We start from the raw sequence: 17,796 nt of genomic DNA, 5'->3' as shown, positions 1-17,796 counted from the left end.
CTTAAAACTGTTTATAATTACTTGATTTTTATTTTTCACGCATCAAAATATTTTTTTACAAGATTTATTAATTATTTTTAAAATAAACTGGTACCAGACGACTTACACTTCAGTCGTCCAGACGACTTCCAACATCTCAGACGACTCAGACGATTTACTAGGGCTATATTCGTAAAAATGGCTTCTATTTTTTTGTTTGGTCACAAGGGGTTGAGCTGTAATTTCACTAGGCTTTTAGGTTAGTTTTGCATTTGATTCAAGTTTGGGTATATGTTTGGGATTAAAATCAAGTTGTGGGTTAGTTTTGGCAAAAATTCCTACTACCATGAAAGTGGTAAACATGCAATTTCTCTTTTTTTTTTTAAGAAAATATGTCGACATAACTGTTTTTTAGAATTTGAAACGAAATTACTGTTTCTTCCAAAATATATTTTTTTTGGGGGGGTCAAAATTCCTCCACAATTTCTTATTTATCAATGTTAATGGTAGGGAAATCTCTAATTTCTATTTTTCACATGAAACGATTGCAAATTATTACTAAAACCCGCCGGAAACCCTTGGTTAATCAAAAAAAAATATTACTAATCAAATGCTGTATGTTTGCAATTATTTTTCACAGTTGTATATATCAAATTTTGTGTAAGTCATAAAAATCATAAAATTATCATTATGGACAGTCATAGTACATAGAGAGATTTGGAAGACTCGAAGTCAATGTAAACCAAATATATCTGTAAGAAACGCACAATAAGTTTTGATTACAACAACTATTAACATATGCGTAAATGAAGTGAGAAATAATCGTAGAAAAATCTAAATAATAGCAGTCTCAAAACAGTACTATTTTCAAAACTCAAAAACTAGAATATTTCCACCGCAATGTATATCTTAGTAATCAAGATTTTGTTTTAAAAGTCCCTAATATTTATTTCTATTTTTTTCACCGAAAAACAACAAATGCAAAATGATTAGTAATACAGTTTTAATTATCCTAATTTGATCACTTGATTATCCAAAAAAACAAAAAAAAAAGATATTTCTGTTAGTACTCGAAAAAGCGGAGAGATTGCATAACAGAAAAGATTCTCCTCTCTTGGCTGTCTTTATTCTTTTTCTCTCAGAGTCCTTTCTCGTCATTTTCTTTACTCCCCATAGACCAACAACCAGCACACGCACTCTGACGCTTTGTCTCATTCGTTTTCGTACAGAAACCCTAATTTCTCTCACCATTTCCGTCGTTTCCCTTTCCACATGGACAACAACAACGGCATCCAGAGGAGAAGAGCTATTGGGGAAGACGATCAGACAAGCAATCAACGCCGTCGAACTAACCCAGCGGTCATGGTGACGAACGAGCCTCAAAAACGACGGCGTCCAGTCCGAAGATGACAACAACAATCGGAGCGGAAGAAGAGTTTGGGAAGACGATCGGGCAGCGAATCAAGTGGTGGTGATGAACGAGCCTCGAAACGACGGCGTACAGACTGGTGACGATGACGACGCACGCCTCCTTCCTCTTTCACTGAGTCTGCGACCACCAACATCCTACTCCTCTCAGATCTCGCCGCCGCCGCTTCGTCTAGCACCACCGTCGCCTGTGATGCAAACGTGGCCGCCACGTTACTTGATGACGCGGCCTTATTTCGCGACACCGCCGTCGTATCTGTTGTCATCGTCGCTCAGCTACTCGACACCACCGTACGCTCCGTCGTTTGATTTCCTCACTCCGGCAAGACCAGTAGCCACCGCGGTTGAGAGTACGCGTCGGAGTTACAGATCGCAATCGAGCCGTAACCGAAAAGAGGAAACAATCCCGCCGCCGTATCCATGGGCGACGAACAAACGTGGAACGATACAAAGCCTAGAGAATCTCGAATCGAAGCAGATCACCACCATCACGGGCGACGTACAATGCAAGCACTGTGATAAAGTGTATCAGATAAGTTTCAATCTGAGGGAGAAGTTCTCCCAAGTAGAGAACGTCTTCGTGACGCGCAAGAGGCTCATGAGAGAACGAGCTCCCACCTTTTGGACTAACCCTGACCCGATGAGATGCGACCTTTGTGGCCGTGACAAGGCCGTCAAGCCGCTCATTCCTGAGCGGAAGAGTCAGATCAATTGGTTGTTTTTGCTTCTCGGACAGATGTTGGGTTACTGTACGTTGGAGCAGCTCAAGAATTTCTGCAAACACTCCAGGAGTCACCGCACCGGAGCTAAGGATCGTGTGCTTTACTTGACGTATCTCGGTCTTTGCAAGATGCTTGACCCTAACCGTGACCTCTTTAACCGTGAAACCTCTAGGTGGTAACTGGTAAGCTTGTTTCTATCTTTTTCTTCTACTTGGATTGTTGCTTTTTTAATTTCGTACATTTTATGTTAATAATTGGGTGAAAAATGCATGGATTTGATCCCTTTGTGGTTTCTTCGTTGTGTGTTATTTGGATTTTGACTTAATATATCTCATTTATATATATGATTTTAAGGGATTATAGTTGTACGATGTCTACAACTGCATGGATTATGATTTCTTTCTTCTAATTAAGTATCTCAACTTAAAAGCGTTTCTGATAAATTTTCATTTCCATTGTGATTTGAACTCAGAATCTTATCGGTCTAACGATTTTATTTTAAGTAAATGTTTTTTTTTAACATTTAAGGAATAGTCTCTAAAAAGTTAATCTCTCAGTTCCTAAAAGATGTATATTCTGAAAAAAAAACAATTGTTTCAAAAAGATTCATTTTTTACTTTTTCAGTGTGATTTTATGAAAAATTGTAAGTTTCAAAAAAAATTAATGGTGTTATTGAATTTTTATTGGTTAAAAGTTATGAAAAATTGTTATTCACAAAAAACAATGCATATTTAATGACTTTTTTAATATATGTGAAAAATCTAAAATATGCATCTTTTAAAAACAGATGGAGTAATATCTTAGATAGTCTATACATTTTTCTCATCTCACTCGAAATTATATTGGGAAAATTATTTTTTTAGAGCAAAAAAATGGTAACTATGTCCCTTTATACTAATCTATACTACTTTATGTCCCATTAGACTAATTTTTTTCAAAATGACAGTAATGCCCTTAAAATTGTAATTTTTATTCTTTTTCGTTTTTTTTTTCTTGTTCCTTTTCGTTTTTTTTTAATTTTTTTTTAAATATCGATTTTTTTTTTCAAAATATAAAAGTGAATATTCTCAAATATTTTGTTTCCATATTTTTAGGAACTGATTTCTTATCCGTAGAATACAACTAATATGTAGAAATCGGTTTCTACAGTTTTTTAGAATTATAGTAATGTTTAGATTTTGATTTCTACATGTTTTAGATTTATAGTAAATCTGTAGAAGTCGGTTTCTACGTGTTTTAGATTTATATTAATGTGTAGATTTTGATTTCTAAAGATTTTAGAACGATAGGTTAAGCGCGGAATGTGTATTCTAAATATTTTTAGAATACTCCTATTTACGTAGATCACGTATTCAAAACATTGTAGATTCAATGAAAAAAGTGGATTTTGTTTTCTACTTCGTAGAATGTCATTTCTACTTTATTTAGAACATAATATGAAATTTATAATTTTAACTTTTTTATAACTGGAAAAAAGATCACTAAGTTCATATAGGTATTTTATCGAAAGTTACTATTTTTCCAAAATTTTTTTGTTTGTAAAACTATTCATTAAATTTATTTTCAAAAATATTAAAGGGTGTTATAAGAAAATATGATACAAAATATAGATTAGTCTAAAGGGACATAGTTACCATTTTTTTGCTCTAAAAAAACAGTTTTCCCTATTATATTTTACTACATAATTTGTGGACAATCGGCCAATCTCTAAAAAGTTGTTATTTTCTCCAAAAAAATACTATGTCATAATAATATGATTAAATTTCCAGCAAAAGAAAAGAAGAAGAATAGACTGTAGATATGTGTATCATGGACATATTTAAATTTTCAGTCCACAGAAAAAGTAGTCAGCACAGCGAGTATTCACATTGCAAGGTTTGAAGTTAATTTTTCAAAAAGCTAATGTAATAGAATATTTAATAAATTTGAAAATTCCGACATAATAATTTTCGTTTGAAGAACTATTAATTAGACTTTAATTTCCAAATTTTAAATATCAAATCAATTTTTTTGTTATATAGTTTTTGAATTATTAAAATGCATGTTTGTAATGAAAGTGTTTTCATTCTCTTCAGCCCAACTTATGAAAATGGCTGCGTTATGATTTAAACAACAAAGGGCAATTGTCAATAAATAATATCACCTTTTGAAGTTTATGTCTCAAAACTAGCACTAGAAGGAGAAAGTCACAAAAATGACATTCATTAAAGGGTAAAATATTCCTAATACCCTTAGTTTAAAATTAAATAAACAAACAAAAATAAAAAAAAATAAAATAAAAAAAAATGAAAAAAAAATTTTTTTTTATAGTTTCAGATTATATGTTTTCAGATTCGAAATTTTTATAATTTTTTTTTGAATTTTTTTTTCGAAATTTTTTTTTTATTTTTTTCAAATTTTCTTTTTATAATTTAAAAATACTTTTTAAAACTGTTTTTAAAATTTTTATTTTTTATTTTAGTATTTATTTTTTATAAAATTTTAAACCCTAATTCCAAAACCCCACCCCCTTAACTCTAAACCCTAAGTTTGGATTAATTAACTGAAGGGGTATAAGTGTATATTTATCTCTTTAATGAAACCTATTTTTGTGACTTTGAGCTTTGAGTGCTACTTTGGGAACAAAAACTTGGTTTGGTGCTATCTTAGTCTTTTTCTCAACAACAAATGTGAGATCTTTTACATATTGGAAAAATGACACCGTATATCATAATTTTATTCTTTGATAAAAGCTTTCATCCAAGGCCGGCCATAATTCATGCATGAATCTATTATACAGCCACATTGTTCATAAGCGAACCGAATAATCTCAATTACATTATCCCTCGTCGAACCTTTTAGTATCTTTACGTATTTACCCCTTTTAAATATCCTTCGCAACGGACAAAAGGATTAAACCAGAGAGAGAGAGAGAGAGGAATGGCGACGTCACAATGAGCCTTCAAACCCTTTCCATGGCTTCTTCTTCTTCCTCCTCCTACACCGAGCCACGAATTCCAGTTTATAATTTATACACTCACATTTCCGTCGTTCGTGGATCGAGATTTTGAGTCCGTCTTCACGCAGATCGGATCGCGAAAGTTTCCTTTTCTGATCGGAGATGGAGGCATTGACGGAGCTTTGCGACATAATAGCGGAGAATCCAAAGCAATTCTCGGAGAAATTAGCTTGGATATGCGGCCGTTGTCCCCAAACCGAATGGCTCCTCGCCGAATCCCCCAGAGTTTCTCGAAGCCATCTCAACGCCGTATTAGCCGTTGCTCGCATCATCTCTAAGAATCCGGAATCAACCGACACTCGCGCCAAATCCGTCGCGACGGACTTCCTCAGCAGCGCTGTTCCCGCGTCCTTCCGCCGCTCCTTCTGGCCGCATTCCTTCCCTTCCCACTCCATCTCTGCCTTCTATTCCGATTTCTTGACCTACCTTTCGTGTGCGGCCCATCTATCGCCCGAGTTCGCCACCGAGGTTGCTAGGTTTACAGGGGAGGTCGTGATAGCCGCCACGAGCTGCCGCGAGAGCGATGGTGGTGATCCGTCGATTTCCAAGGCTTTCTTGGTCGCGCTCTCTCAGAATTTCCCCTCGATTCTTCAGTCTGATGGCGATAAGTTGATAACAATGCTGCTCGATCAGTTTGTTGTGAGCCCCTCCCCCAAGGAACACCAGCGCCAGCAGAACTCGGACGAGACTTCTTCCGCCCACAGCTCTGCCCAAACTGAGGAGTCTAGTCCTGGCTCCACCGTCTCCTCTATGAGTTCCTCGGTGGTGGTTAATGGGGGTAGTATCGTGTGGAAGAGTGGTGTTGATCAGCTGAGTTTCGGATTTAGCGAAGGGAGTGGTGGCTCTAACCCTGTGTTTACACAACAAGTCGCTTCTTTTGAGGATGAATCCATCGAGAGCTTGGAGATGCAAGAGATTTCCTTTAGACTCATCACTCATATTTTGGATAAAGTCAAAATTGATTCTAAACTTCTGGATCAAGTGAGCTTTATAGCCAAGAAGCAGCTCCAGTCCATGTCTGCATTTCTCAAGGTATCTCTTTTCTCGCCTTATAAATTTAGGGCCCCCTTATTAGACCAGATTTCTTGGTGAAGTAAAAATTTGGCATCTTTTCACGAGGGTTGGCATGACCGGTGGATCTTTAGTGGAGTATGGATTTCGTTTTCTTGGAAGAGATGATGATTCTGTTTTTGCCTTCTGTTTTTACAGTCAAGAAAGCGAGATTGGAACGAACAAGGCCCGGTTCTGAAAACTAGAGTCAATGCCAAACTGTCTGTTTATCACGCTGCAGCGAAAATGAAAATCAAGAGCCTAGTGTCTCTCGAAACAGATGGAAAAACTTCTAAGAGGTTGGTCCTGGAGACTCTTGCACTGCTATTAGATGCTGCAGATGCCTGCTTGACATCTGTTTGGCGGAAAATGAAGGCCTGTGAAGAGCTGTTCGGTTCTCTTCTTTCTGGGATTGCAAAGATTGCAGTGGCACGAGGAGGGCAGCCACTTCGTGTGTTGCTCATCCGACTTAAACCATTGGTACTGGCTGTCTGTTCACAGGTAATTAAAAAAAACAAAATCAAACTTGCAGCATTTTCTACTATACTGCGCCTGGAGCTCTATAGAAGCATAATCGAACACATCCTGTCACAAGTTTGGACAGATACTATAGTTCGTTTTAAGTTAAATTACTGAAAAACGTTTCTATGTATTTCTAATTGTTTGTTGGACCAGCCTGATACTTGGGCGAGCAATCAAGGGGCTATGATTGAGAGCATATTCAAGACTAGTTGTGAGATTATTGAATCTGGCTGGGACAAGGACCGAGCTCCAGTGGATACCTTCATTATGGGGTTAGCGTCAAGTATTCGTGAAAGAAATGATTATGAAGAACAGGTAACTCTAGTCCTTGCTCCTAACGTGGAGAAAATCAATTTTACCTTGCCTTTTAGCTGGTTTATCTACATTCCTTATGTTTCATTGTTATTTTACCTTTCCACTAAGTCTCATAATTTGGTGTCCAGGTTGATAAAGAAAAGCATGTGCCTGCTGTGCAGCTAAATGTGATACGGCTGCTTGCTGATCTCAATGTTGCTGTAAAGAAACCCGACGTAGCAGACATGATTTTACCACTTTTTATTGAAAGCCTGGAAGAGGGTGATGCTTCGACTCCTAGCTTTTTACGACTCCAAGTATGGTTCCATTTTGTACTATAATATACTGTATTTATCGAACTTTATATCTTTATATTTCTTTTGACATATTTATTTATGCATCTTTGCCAATTTTGTGCAGCTTCTTGATGCTGTTTCTCGCATAGCAACATTAGGGTTTGAGAAGTCTTACCGTGAGACAGTAGTTCTGATGACCAGAAGTTACTTGAGCAAACTGTCTAGTGTAGGAGCTGTAGAAAGCAAAACATCAGCACCAGAAGCCACTACTGAGCGTGTAGAGGTAAGTTACTGTGCATGTTTTTGGTTTTAACTATTACACTGATTCTTACAGATCCAGTTGTGTTGTAGACTCTTCCTGCAGGTTTTCTTACAATTGCCAGTGGTCTTACGGATACAAAATTGCGATCGGACTACCGCCATCGTTTGCTTTCATTATGCTCAGATGTAGGCCTGGCTGCTGAGTCCAAAAGTGGCGGGTATATCATCTTAGCTTGTATAAATACAGAGTTTTTTCACTGTTTATGGTTAGTCTAATAAAGTATTTGTACATAAGAAAATCTGTACAAATTACGAGAAATCTGCTGGCCTATACGCTCCTAGCAAGGGCTAAGTATTGCATGAGGGATGATCAATGTTATGGTCATGCTGTTAACATCATAGATAAAATAATCATTTTTCACTCAACAATTTTCCTAAAAGCTTAGAATAATTGGACAATATCCACTTCATGTTTCTCCACCTCAAAAGTTTTTTTTGTTCTTCATATTGACTGGAATAGTTATACAGTGTTTCCTTTTCTTCCAGGAGTGGTGTAGATTTTTTAGGGCCTCTTCTTCCTGCTGTGGCGGAGATATGTTCGGATTTTGATCCCACTTTGGATGTGGAACCCTCACTTTTGAAGCTTTTCCGTAATCTTTGGTTCTATATTGCCCTTTTTGGTCTAGCACCTCCTATTTTGAAAGCTCCAACACCAGCTGTAAAGTCAACCTCCAATTCAGCGAACAGTTCGGGAAGCATGAGTGGCTTGCAAGCTGTGGGAGGGCCTTACATGTGGAATACTCAGTGGGCTCTTGCTGTTCAGCGGATTTCTCAAGGCACTCCCCCCCTTGTAAGTCAGTCTAGAAGGTCATTTTTAGAGTTTAATTTATGGTTCACCCTATTATAAGCCTTTTAAATATTGGGTCTACATCTCCCAGGAGATCCTTTTGCTCTTTAATATAATTTTAATTATTTGAGCATTGCTCTTTAATATAATTTTAACTATTTGAGCATTGCTCTTTGTAGGTTGTTAGTTCTGTAAAATGGCTTGAAGACGAATTAGAACTCAACGCCCTTCATAATCCTGGTAGTCGTCGAGGAAATGGAAATGAGAAAGTAGCTTCAACACAGAGACTTGCTCTTTCAACTGCCTTAGGTGGCCGAGTTGACGTTGCAGCAATGAACACCATATCTGGTAAAACAAACAAGGAGTTATTGTTCCATATCTGCTTGATGGATTTTAGTGTGGCTATCTTAGATACTTAGAATTTCTCTCTTTCTTTAAATTCTTTCAGGAGTGAAGGCTACCTATTTGCTTGCTGTTGCGTTATTAGAAATCATACGCTTTATTAGCAACGGGGGTATCCTTAACGGTGACTCAAGTGTATCTGCTTCTAGAAGTGCCTTCAGCTGTGTCTTCGAATATCTGAAAACTCCAAATCTTACTCCTGCTGTTTCCCAGTGTTTGACGGCAATTGTGCATAGATCCTTTGAAACAGCTGTCTCATGGCTGGTATGTAAATACCTGGTCGTACTGTTTGAGCTCATCTTTGGCCAAGTGTTTTTTGGTTGCAACTCTATTGCATTCATTCCTTCTACCCCTTTGTATATGCATTTTCGTCTTTTTGTCACCAACACCAGCTCTGCCTTTCTGTTTTCTTACTGCTTCTTCACTTAAAAAGTTCCAACAGTATAATGTTACCAATTTTCATCTGGTTTCAGGAAGATCGAATATCTCATACTGGGAAAGATGCTCTTAATAGAGAACTGACAACCTATGCACATGCTTGTTTCCTCATAAAGAGTATGTCACAGAGAGATGAACACGTTCGAGATATCTCTGTGAACCTATTGACTCAGCTACGGGACAAGTTTCCCCAGGTAAATGGGTGTACATTTTCTGGTTTCTTTTTCTGTTTCTGAGTCAAAATTTTCTTGTTTTTTCTCTTTCTTTTGATCTCTAACATATGATCAATTTCCTCATATACACCAGTGGTGTAGTCTGTTTTTAATGTGGATTTTCAAGTATTTTGTGATTTCTGTTTCAACGTTTATCATATATATATTTAACTGTTTAATGTCCTCTACATATTCCTCTCCGTTGTACAGCCAGTAGTTTATTTTTCTCCCTCAGTTTCTTTTATTACTGCATTTTGCTACTGTTCCTGACTTTCTGTGTTTGCCTTCTGTATGTGTGCTGTATGTTTGCCTTTTGCCTTCTTCAACTGTTCTTTAGGAATTTTTCCATCTGCTACGTTGTTGACTGACAATGAGAAAATGCAGGTCCTCTGGCATTCGTCGTGTCTGGACAGTTTACTGTTTTCTGTTCATAATAATACACCTTCAACAGTTGTCAATGATCCCGCTTGGACTGCTGCTGTTCGATCCTTATACCAGAAAGTTGTTCGAGAATGGATCATAATATCGCTTTCATATGCTCCATGTACCAGTCAGGGTTTGCTTCAGGTTTCCTTCTTTTTACCAACTCATACTGTCTTCTATTTGCACATTCAAATTTCCTTTTTAAGACAGCTTTCTATTTCTCCAATTCAATCTGTTTTTTTGACATTTTCAAACAGAGACCTAATGTGGAGATATAATTCCTGTCTATGTTCTATTGCAGTGGCATGTTTTACTTCCTTCTACTGTCTTATTATTTCTGTACCATGGTCCCTTTTACATTTACAGTTTCTTACGTTAGTTTCTGAGATTGTCATGAGCCTGTTCTTGGTCCACGTACAAACTCTTAATTGCTTTGGACCTAGGGGCTTAAGTTATTGTTCTATGGATTAATTTTGCAAATATTCTCATTGCAGGGATCTTTTCAGTGATTTATGCTTATTTTGAATTGTTCTTGCAATTTCCTTTTGAGTTAATAGTGTTTCACGTTACTTCTCTGGTTTTTAATATGCACCTCAGGATAAGCTGTGTAAGGCAAACACATGGCAGCGAGCACAAACTACAACTGACGTCGTTTCTCTTTTATCTGAGATAATGATTGGAACTGGGAAAAATGAAATTTGGTCTGGTATAAGAACTGCAAATATTCCAGCGGTGATGGCTGCAGCAGCTGCAGCATCAGGGGCAAACGTAAAAGTTTCTGAATCCTTTAACTTGGAGGTACTTGGTACTGGTGTTGTCAGTGCAACGGTAAAGTGCAACCATGCTGGAGAAATTGCTGGCATGCGAAGGTTGTACAACAGTATTGGTGGCTTTCAATCTAGCTCGACGCCTAGTGGTTTTGGTGGTGGCCTTCAAAGATTAATATCTGGGGCATTTTCCCAGGCACCACAACCAGAGGATGACTCATTTAATGAGATGTTAATTGCGCGGTTTGTGCGTCTCCTTCAGCAATTTGTTAATACTGCTGAAAAAGGCGGAGAGGTGGACAAGTCGCAATTCCGAGAAACTTGTTCTCAAGCAACCGCACTACTTCTGTCAAACCTGGTAAGGTTTTCTAATCAAAAGTATAGATGGGTGGAGGAGCACATATGTGGGTATCAACCAGCTACTATGTGTTGTACATTCTAATCTCTCTTATTGTTGCATCAGGGGGCTGAGTCAAAAACAAATGTGGAAGGCTTTTCTCAATTACTGCGTCTCCTTTGTTGGTGTCCAGCTTATATATCTACTCCAGATGCTATGGAAACTGGAATTTTTATTTGGACCTGGTTGGTTTCTGCTGCTCCTCAACTGGTATCTCTTGTCCTTGCCGAGCTTGTTGATGCATGGATATGGACAATTGATACAAAGCGAGGACTCTTTGCGTCTGATGTGCGGTACTCTGGCCCAGCTGCAAAATTAAGGCCCCATCTTTCCCCTGGGGAACCAGAAGAATCACCTGAAAGTGATCCTGTTGACCAAATAGTCGCGCACAGACTATGGCTTGGATTTTTAATTGACCGTTTTGAGGTTAGGATTTATCTCTATACTTTCTCTTATAAAGAAGGAACATGTAGGTGGTTCACCTCAATTCTTATAGTCATTCGTTAAGTCAGTCTAGAGTGTTACTAGTGCTGACTTGCGTTAGTATACTAGTTAAATCGAATATCTCTATCTATGAAAGACCTCAGGTGTCAAAATTGTGGTCTTGGAGTGATTTTGTTTCAGTTGAGAATTTGCTAACTGATCAATAAGGAATCATAGAAGGATATTTGAGTGAGTTTCTTATCCAATGCCTCTTTAGGTTGTTCGACATAATAGCACGGAGCAACTATTGCTGCTTGGTAGGATGTTACAACGGAGTACAGACCTTGACTGGTGCTTTACTCGCCACCCTGCTGCTGCTGGTACCTTTTTCTCTTTAATGCTCCTTGGACTGAAGTTCTGCTCATGCCAAACACAAGGCAATATGCAGAAATTTAGATCTGGGCTTCAGCTATTGGAAGATCGAATATACAGGTTATCTTTTGCTAATTCCTTCATATGAAGCATTGAGTGTTGCACCATACATCTTTGATATGGCGGCAAACATTTTTTTTTTTCTTTACTTTCTTTTCTTGACTATGTACTAATGTTCATTGGCTCTCTAAGTGTTTTGTCCACCTTAGGATTTAACATGAACTGCCTTTGCACAATGCATGAACTGTCCGGGCTATTGTCTGTTATTTTTATGGTCATTTAACATGGCAGTTTTATTATCTCTAAGTTGAGTTTAAAATTTCCAATGTTGCTTAGGTCGATTTTATCATCTCTGTTTTACCTTTGTTTTATTTTTGTGCACGTCAATAACAAATGACGTCTTTTCTACTTGTTCCAGGACTTCTTTAGGCTGGTTTGCTCATCAGCCAGAGTGGTATGATGTAAACATTCCGAATTTTTGTCAAAGCGAGGCTCTATCTGTTTCAGTTTTTGTTCACTTTTTGTCAAGCGAGCTATCAGATTCAAGTCAATCTGATTCCAAAGGAAAACCTCGTGAAAGTGGAAACTTGATTGATGTGGTACAGTAACCATCTATGATTTTTCTACTTTCACCGGGTAACAGTTTTCTGCAAGATATGATGTTTATTTTGGCTGCATGTCTACAGACTGATCACTATCATCCCGTCTGGGGTGAGATGGACAACTACACAGTGGGAAAAGAAAAAAGGAAGCAGTTGCTTTTAATGCTCTGCCAGCATGAAGCTGACAGGCTTGACGTATGGGCACAACCTATTAGTTCAAAGTAAAACTTGGTTTCCTTTCATGACGCTTTCGCTTCTAACTTGTTTTCTTTGACGTACATTTTTGATAGTCTTCCAATTGGCAACGTATTTACAGGGACAGTCCATATTCGCGGCTGAAAATAAGCTCTGAAAAATGGACCGAACATGCTAAAACCGCCTTTTCAGTGGACCCTCGCATTGCTATATCTGTCGCTTCAAGATTTCCGGCAAATGCTGCTGTGAAATCCGAAGTCACTCAGCTTGTTCAGGTATGAATTTACAGATGCTACTCTAAGACTGTAGAAAGACGGATCTTTTAGGATTTTATAGTTTGAGGGATAATACGGTACCTCTGGTGTTAAGTTTACTTGAGCTGGTGTTGCACCATCCCACAAAACCAGTGAGGCATGGTGCAACTGGAAAAAAGTCGGCCATGGTACTTCCAGTTGAATATTTTATTGAAGGGAATGTAGTTTTCTTTTATTTGAATGACTGATGTTATATGAGCTTTCTCACTGGAACTCTTTCATGCAGACACATATTGTAGATCTCCGTACAATTCCTGAGGCATTGCCGTACTTTGTTACACCCAAAAATGTTGAAGAGGACTCAGTGCTGTTGCAGCAGCTACCACACTGGGCTGCTTGTTCAATTACACAGGCTCTCGAATTCCTCACTCCTGCTTATAAAGGGCATCCACGTGTCATGGCATATGTCCTAAGAGTTCTGGAGTCCTACCCTCCTGAACGAGTTACTTTCTTCATGCCGCAGTTGGTGCAGTCTCTGCGCTATGATGAAGGGGTAAGTCTTATCTACAATATATATTTCTGTCTCCCCCTTCCTCTTTCACTCTAAGCATTTTGGGGACTAAACTATTTAAACTATATCATTCAGCTTGTGTGTATTTGGAGTACTGCACCATTTCCTAGAATAATTTATCCAACCATGGTGCTTAAAAAGGATTACCATCAAAACCTTTGTGTGTTGGTCTTTATCTAAACTGACTATTTTCCTATTATTAGATTAGTATTGGATTATCTACCTCACCTTTTCGGAAACCATGTCTAGTCATTTGTTTAATTGGGCCCTTTGATTGCTTGCGGTTTTTCTTGTCGCAGTATCCTCAAACTCTACGGAAATTACACCTCTAGTGGGGCTGGATATTGTGTGATGCCTTGCTTGAGTTCTTTCCCTTTTCCTGGTTTCTAAGATGTTTAACATTTTCATATTGTTAAATGCAGAGGTTGGTTGAAGGGTATCTTCTTCGAGCTACCCAAAGAAGCGACATATTTGCCCATATTCTCATTTGGCATTTGCAGGTATGTTTAACATAGTGACATTGCAAGATGTTAATTTTGCTTGAAATTTTTGCGGAGATTTGTTAATTTTAAAATATTTCTTATAATGCAGGGTGAGGCTGTTCAGGAAACACCAAAGGAGGGTTCTATAGATAAGGTTTTGCCCATTATTATATTTTCTACTTATATTTCATTGGTCTTTGTTTCTACGTGGAGTCAGCATCTTACACTGGTTGGCTAGTGGAGTATCTATATTACTGCTGATATATTGCTTAAAAATCGTCCACACTATTAAAAAGCGTTGCCATCTAGTACAATGTACTGGCCATAATTGTGCAAAACAGTATTTCGAGTTGCAATATATGGTGACCTGCAGAAAACATCTGCAAAGTCCTCTGGTTAGGTTATTCTTCACACGTTATACGAAGCAGCAAATATTCTCGATTTGGCACTTTGACCGCTGCTTATAAGCACATAACTCCAAGATCTCTAAAATGGGTTGCATGACTGATCATAGCCCTGTATTAGCATGAGATTGTTCCTGGATAGTATATTTTGGAAAAAGATGTAGTGAGACGGATAGTAGGTTGTTTGGACAGAGATGGTGGTAGAAACTTTGTTCTATAGCTGTGAACTGGTCGGCTGTAAAACTCTGAGCTCACCTATTACTTTCTTCCGAATAATTACAGAATGCTGCATTCCAAGAAATTTTGCCGGAGGTTCGGCAGCATATCATTGATGGTTTCACTCCCAGTGCTTTGGACATGTTCACTAGAGAGTTTGACTTCTTTGACAAGGTTACATCTATATCCGGGGTGCTATTTCCTCTTCCAAAAGAAGAACGCAGAGCGGGTATCAGGAGGTAGAATTGTTATCTTAAATCATATCATGTTATGGATGGGTCTGCATGTGTTAGAAGCAAGATTAATCTAATACTTATCTATGGCAGGGAGTTGGAGAAAATTGAAATGCAAGGAGATGACCTTTATTTGCCAACTGCTCCTAACAAGCTTGTAAGGGGTATCCGTGTAGACAGTGGGATACCCTTACAATCAGCTGCCAAAGTCCCTATCATGATTACTTTTAACGTTGTTGATCGTGATGGTGACCATAGTGATGTAAAACCGCAGGCTTGCATTTTCAAGGTAAGACCTTGTATGATTTCATACAATTCATTTTTCTAAATTTGTAGGCCGACAGAAACCTATTGTACTGTCATGTGTTTCTTGATTCGTATAGTATTTGCAAAATACCCAAAAGGATAAATCTGTTTGCTGTCAGTCTGATTCTCTCTTGTATTCAGGTCGGAGATGATTGCCGACAAGATGTTCTTGCGCTTCAAGTGATATCTCTTCTTAGAGACATATTTCAAGCGGTTGGTCTTAATCTTTATGTTTTTCCATATGGAGTACTCCCAACTGGCGACGAGAGAGGAATAATTGAGGTAAACTCGGCTAAAATGTGTTTGTCTGAAACTTATTTCTCTTGCTGGTTAAACTAGATATGGTGGCATCAGAAAATTTCACACCTCTTTTCTTTCCTTTATCAACAGGTAGTGCCTAATACACGAAGCAGAAGTCAAATGGGTGAAACAACGGACGGGGGTTTGTATGAGATTTTTCAACAAGACTATGGACCAGTCGGTTCAGCCACCTTTGAAACAGCACGAGAGAACTTCCTCATCAGCAGTGCCGGTTATGCTGTGGCTAGTCTTTTACTCCAACCCAAAGACAGACACAACGGAAATCTCCTCTTTGACGAGTATGTTTCCTCTCCTGCGGTCTCCTTTTGTTCTTTTCAGTTGGTGATATGGACATTACAATGTGTGTTATGGTAATGTAGCGTGGGAAGACTTGTCCACATCGACTTTGGTTTCATATTGGAAACTTCACCTGGTGGAAACATGAGGTTCGAGAGCGCTCACTTCAAACTGAGTCACGAAATGACTCAGTTGCTAGATCCCTCAGGTGTTATGAAAAGCAAAACATGGCATCAATTTGTGAGGTAACTTTCTCGAATCCTCCTATCTGTCCTTATAACATGTTTGTTCTGAGAGATACATGTATTTTCTTGTCTGCATAAAAAGCTTGTGCGTGAAAGGATACTTAGCTGCTCGCCGGTACATGGATGGAATCATAAGTACGGTGCAAATGATGCTAGAGAGTGGATTGCCTTGCTTTAGCAGAGGAGATCCAATTGGAAATCTGAGGAAAAGATTTCACCCAGAGATGAGTGAACGCGAAGCTGCACATTTCATGATCCATGTTTGTACCGATGCGTATAACAAGTGGACTACTGCTGGATACGACTTGATTCAGTATCTGCAACAAGGCATCGAGAAGTAACCAGAGTTGCATAATTTGCAGGTAAAATTCATCAGAATTATCTTTTCATTTACTTGTTTGCTAATTCTTGTTTCTCTCCTCCCCTCTCTTCGAATCTTTCCAATGGTAGTTTATTTTAAGGTGAACATTTGAGTTTCTTGTTTTTTTCTTTGGTTTCTTAAGGTTTTGACTTTTGATATGACCAAAAAAAGGTTGGTGTGGGAGTTTTCGATAACTTGAGGTGCAAGCTTGATTCTTTGTAACGAAAACTCATTTTACGTATTCAGTATTCACATCGTCCTGTTTGGAGCAGACCCATTTTGTTATTTCCCTAATGAGACGATCTCGAAAATGATGTTGTAAAAAGATACTCCCTCTGTTCAAAATACATGAAGTTTTAGGTTGGACACAAATATTAAGAAACTTGTTTTTTATCTAAAAAGTATCACTAAAATATAAATTAAAAATTATTCAACCAATCACAAAACATATTACAAAATATAATTGGTTACACAGTTTTTGATAAAGTTAAAAGATACTTTGAAATATGAAAACATCATCTATTTTGAAACATCAAAAACTCTCTAAAACATATCTATTTTGAAACGGAGGGAGTATGATATTATTAACATGTGTTGGCTTGTAAGAGGAAAAAGAATCGATTCTTTCCAAACCCTAATCAGTAATCACCACTAACGAGGATCTTCATCAAGCTTTCTCACCTCTCCTCTTGTCTTCTTTTATCGCTTGCCCTCTGTTCCCCAGTTACTCTGAATTTCTTATAACCTTGGTCAGCGGGCTAACCTGCCTCCTTTTCTCTGGACGTTTACAAGTTGAGCATGACACGTTTTCATATCTACTCAAAACAATTATATATGAATATGTTTTCATCCATGTTTTGAAAATTATCATAACTAAGATAAATTAAAAACACTTTAAGTTTGTAACTTACAAACTTCACGTGTGTTGAAAATTCATCTAATTTGGTGAAAAGAACCTTAATATGAACATTTTTTTTTTTGACAACTTTGTTAATATGAACATTTTGTTATCTAATCTATTTCTTTTATAAGAAGGTAGAGGTTAATATTGTTCTAGGTTGGCCCATCAGTTAAATTACACAATATGTTATTATTGAAACTAGGCAAGGAACCCGTGCGATATCGCACGGGAACTCATTTTATAAAAATATATTTTATAAAATAATTTTTATAACAATTGGTTTCGAAAAAGTACTTATATTATAAACTTAGATTGTATGCAACTATATTTGTAAATCATTGTGTCATATGATATGTATTGTGCCAAGATGAACAACTAACTGTTTTTAAATATACTAATTATTTAAGAAGTTATTAAATATTTTCTCTTTATATAACATGAATCCTCTTATTATAAGATCTAATGATAGGGAGCTAAGAGTCCTATAGCATTTTACAACTTCAAATAAAAATTTACAATTATATAGTTCCAACCAAT

The 17,796-nt window shown here is 37.6% G+C and overlaps 2 protein-coding genes across 4 annotated transcripts; both read left to right on the top strand.

Annotated features, from left to right (window-relative positions):
- The first annotated feature begins 958 nt into the window (after positions 1 to 958).
- On the top strand, positions 959 to 2,454 carry LOC106419644. Its single transcript, XM_013860457.3, has one exon. The coding sequence runs from the start codon at positions 1,454 to 1,456 to the stop codon at positions 2,306 to 2,308; it is 855 nt and encodes a 284-aa protein (XP_013715911.3). The 5' UTR covers positions 959 to 1,453; the 3' UTR covers positions 2,309 to 2,454.
- Positions 2,455 to 5,015: 2,561 nt separating this feature from the next.
- Positions 5,016 to 16,629, top strand: LOC125575102 (phosphatidylinositol 4-kinase alpha 1-like). 3 transcript variants are annotated; one of them, XM_048779590.1, is made up of 27 exons: positions 5,016 to 6,160; positions 6,338 to 6,679; positions 6,854 to 7,015; positions 7,144 to 7,311; positions 7,415 to 7,573; positions 7,642 to 7,769; positions 8,098 to 8,401; positions 8,578 to 8,746; positions 8,847 to 9,064; positions 9,274 to 9,432; positions 9,835 to 10,017; positions 10,471 to 10,998; positions 11,104 to 11,463; positions 11,738 to 11,952; positions 12,311 to 12,491; positions 12,579 to 12,715; positions 12,811 to 12,964; positions 13,230 to 13,496; positions 13,937 to 14,014; positions 14,106 to 14,150; positions 14,683 to 14,855; positions 14,943 to 15,138; positions 15,297 to 15,437; positions 15,546 to 15,754; positions 15,836 to 15,997; positions 16,080 to 16,359; positions 16,530 to 16,629. In XM_048779590.1, the coding sequence occupies exons 1-26, from the start codon at positions 5,231 to 5,233 to the stop codon at positions 16,336 to 16,338; spliced, it is 6,027 nt and encodes a 2,008-aa protein (XP_048635547.1). In that variant the 5' UTR covers positions 5,016 to 5,230; the 3' UTR covers positions 16,339 to 16,359; positions 16,530 to 16,629. The 3 variants fall into 3 exon arrangements, with proteins under 3 accessions (XP_048635547.1, XP_048635546.1, XP_048635545.1); XM_048779589.1 differs by having other exon boundaries at positions 16,501 to 16,629; XM_048779588.1 differs by having other exon boundaries at positions 16,080 to 16,629.
- The last annotated feature ends 1,167 nt before the right edge of the window (positions 16,630 to 17,796 follow it).

Source organism: Brassica napus, chromosome A5, assembly GCF_020379485.1.
Source record: "Brassica napus cultivar Da-Ae chromosome A5, Da-Ae, whole genome shotgun sequence".
Lineage (NCBI taxonomy): Eukaryota > Viridiplantae > Streptophyta > Magnoliopsida > Brassicales > Brassicaceae > Brassica > Brassica napus.
Note: the sequence above shows the minus strand (reverse complement) of the source record. Positions and strands in the feature narration are given on the sequence as shown.

What these genes read in the sequence shown, in the direction of transcription:
- LOC106419644 (XM_013860457.3), top strand. Translation starts at nt 1,454, where the DNA reads ATGAACGAGCCTCGAAACGACGGCGTACAGACTGGTGACGATGACGAC.
- LOC125575102 (XM_048779590.1), top strand. Translation starts at nt 5,231, where the DNA reads ATGGAGGCATTGACGGAGCTTTGCGACATAATAGCGGAGAATCCAAAG. An exon ending in TACGGGACAAGTTTCCCCAG is followed by an intron (nt 9,433 to 9,834) that starts GTAAATGGGTGT and finishes GAGAAAATGCAG; the next exon opens with GTCCTCTGGCATTCGTCGTG. An exon ending in ACATGGCATCAATTTGTGAG is followed by an intron (nt 15,998 to 16,079) that starts GTAACTTTCTCG and finishes CTGCATAAAAAG; the next exon opens with CTTGTGCGTGAAAGGATACT.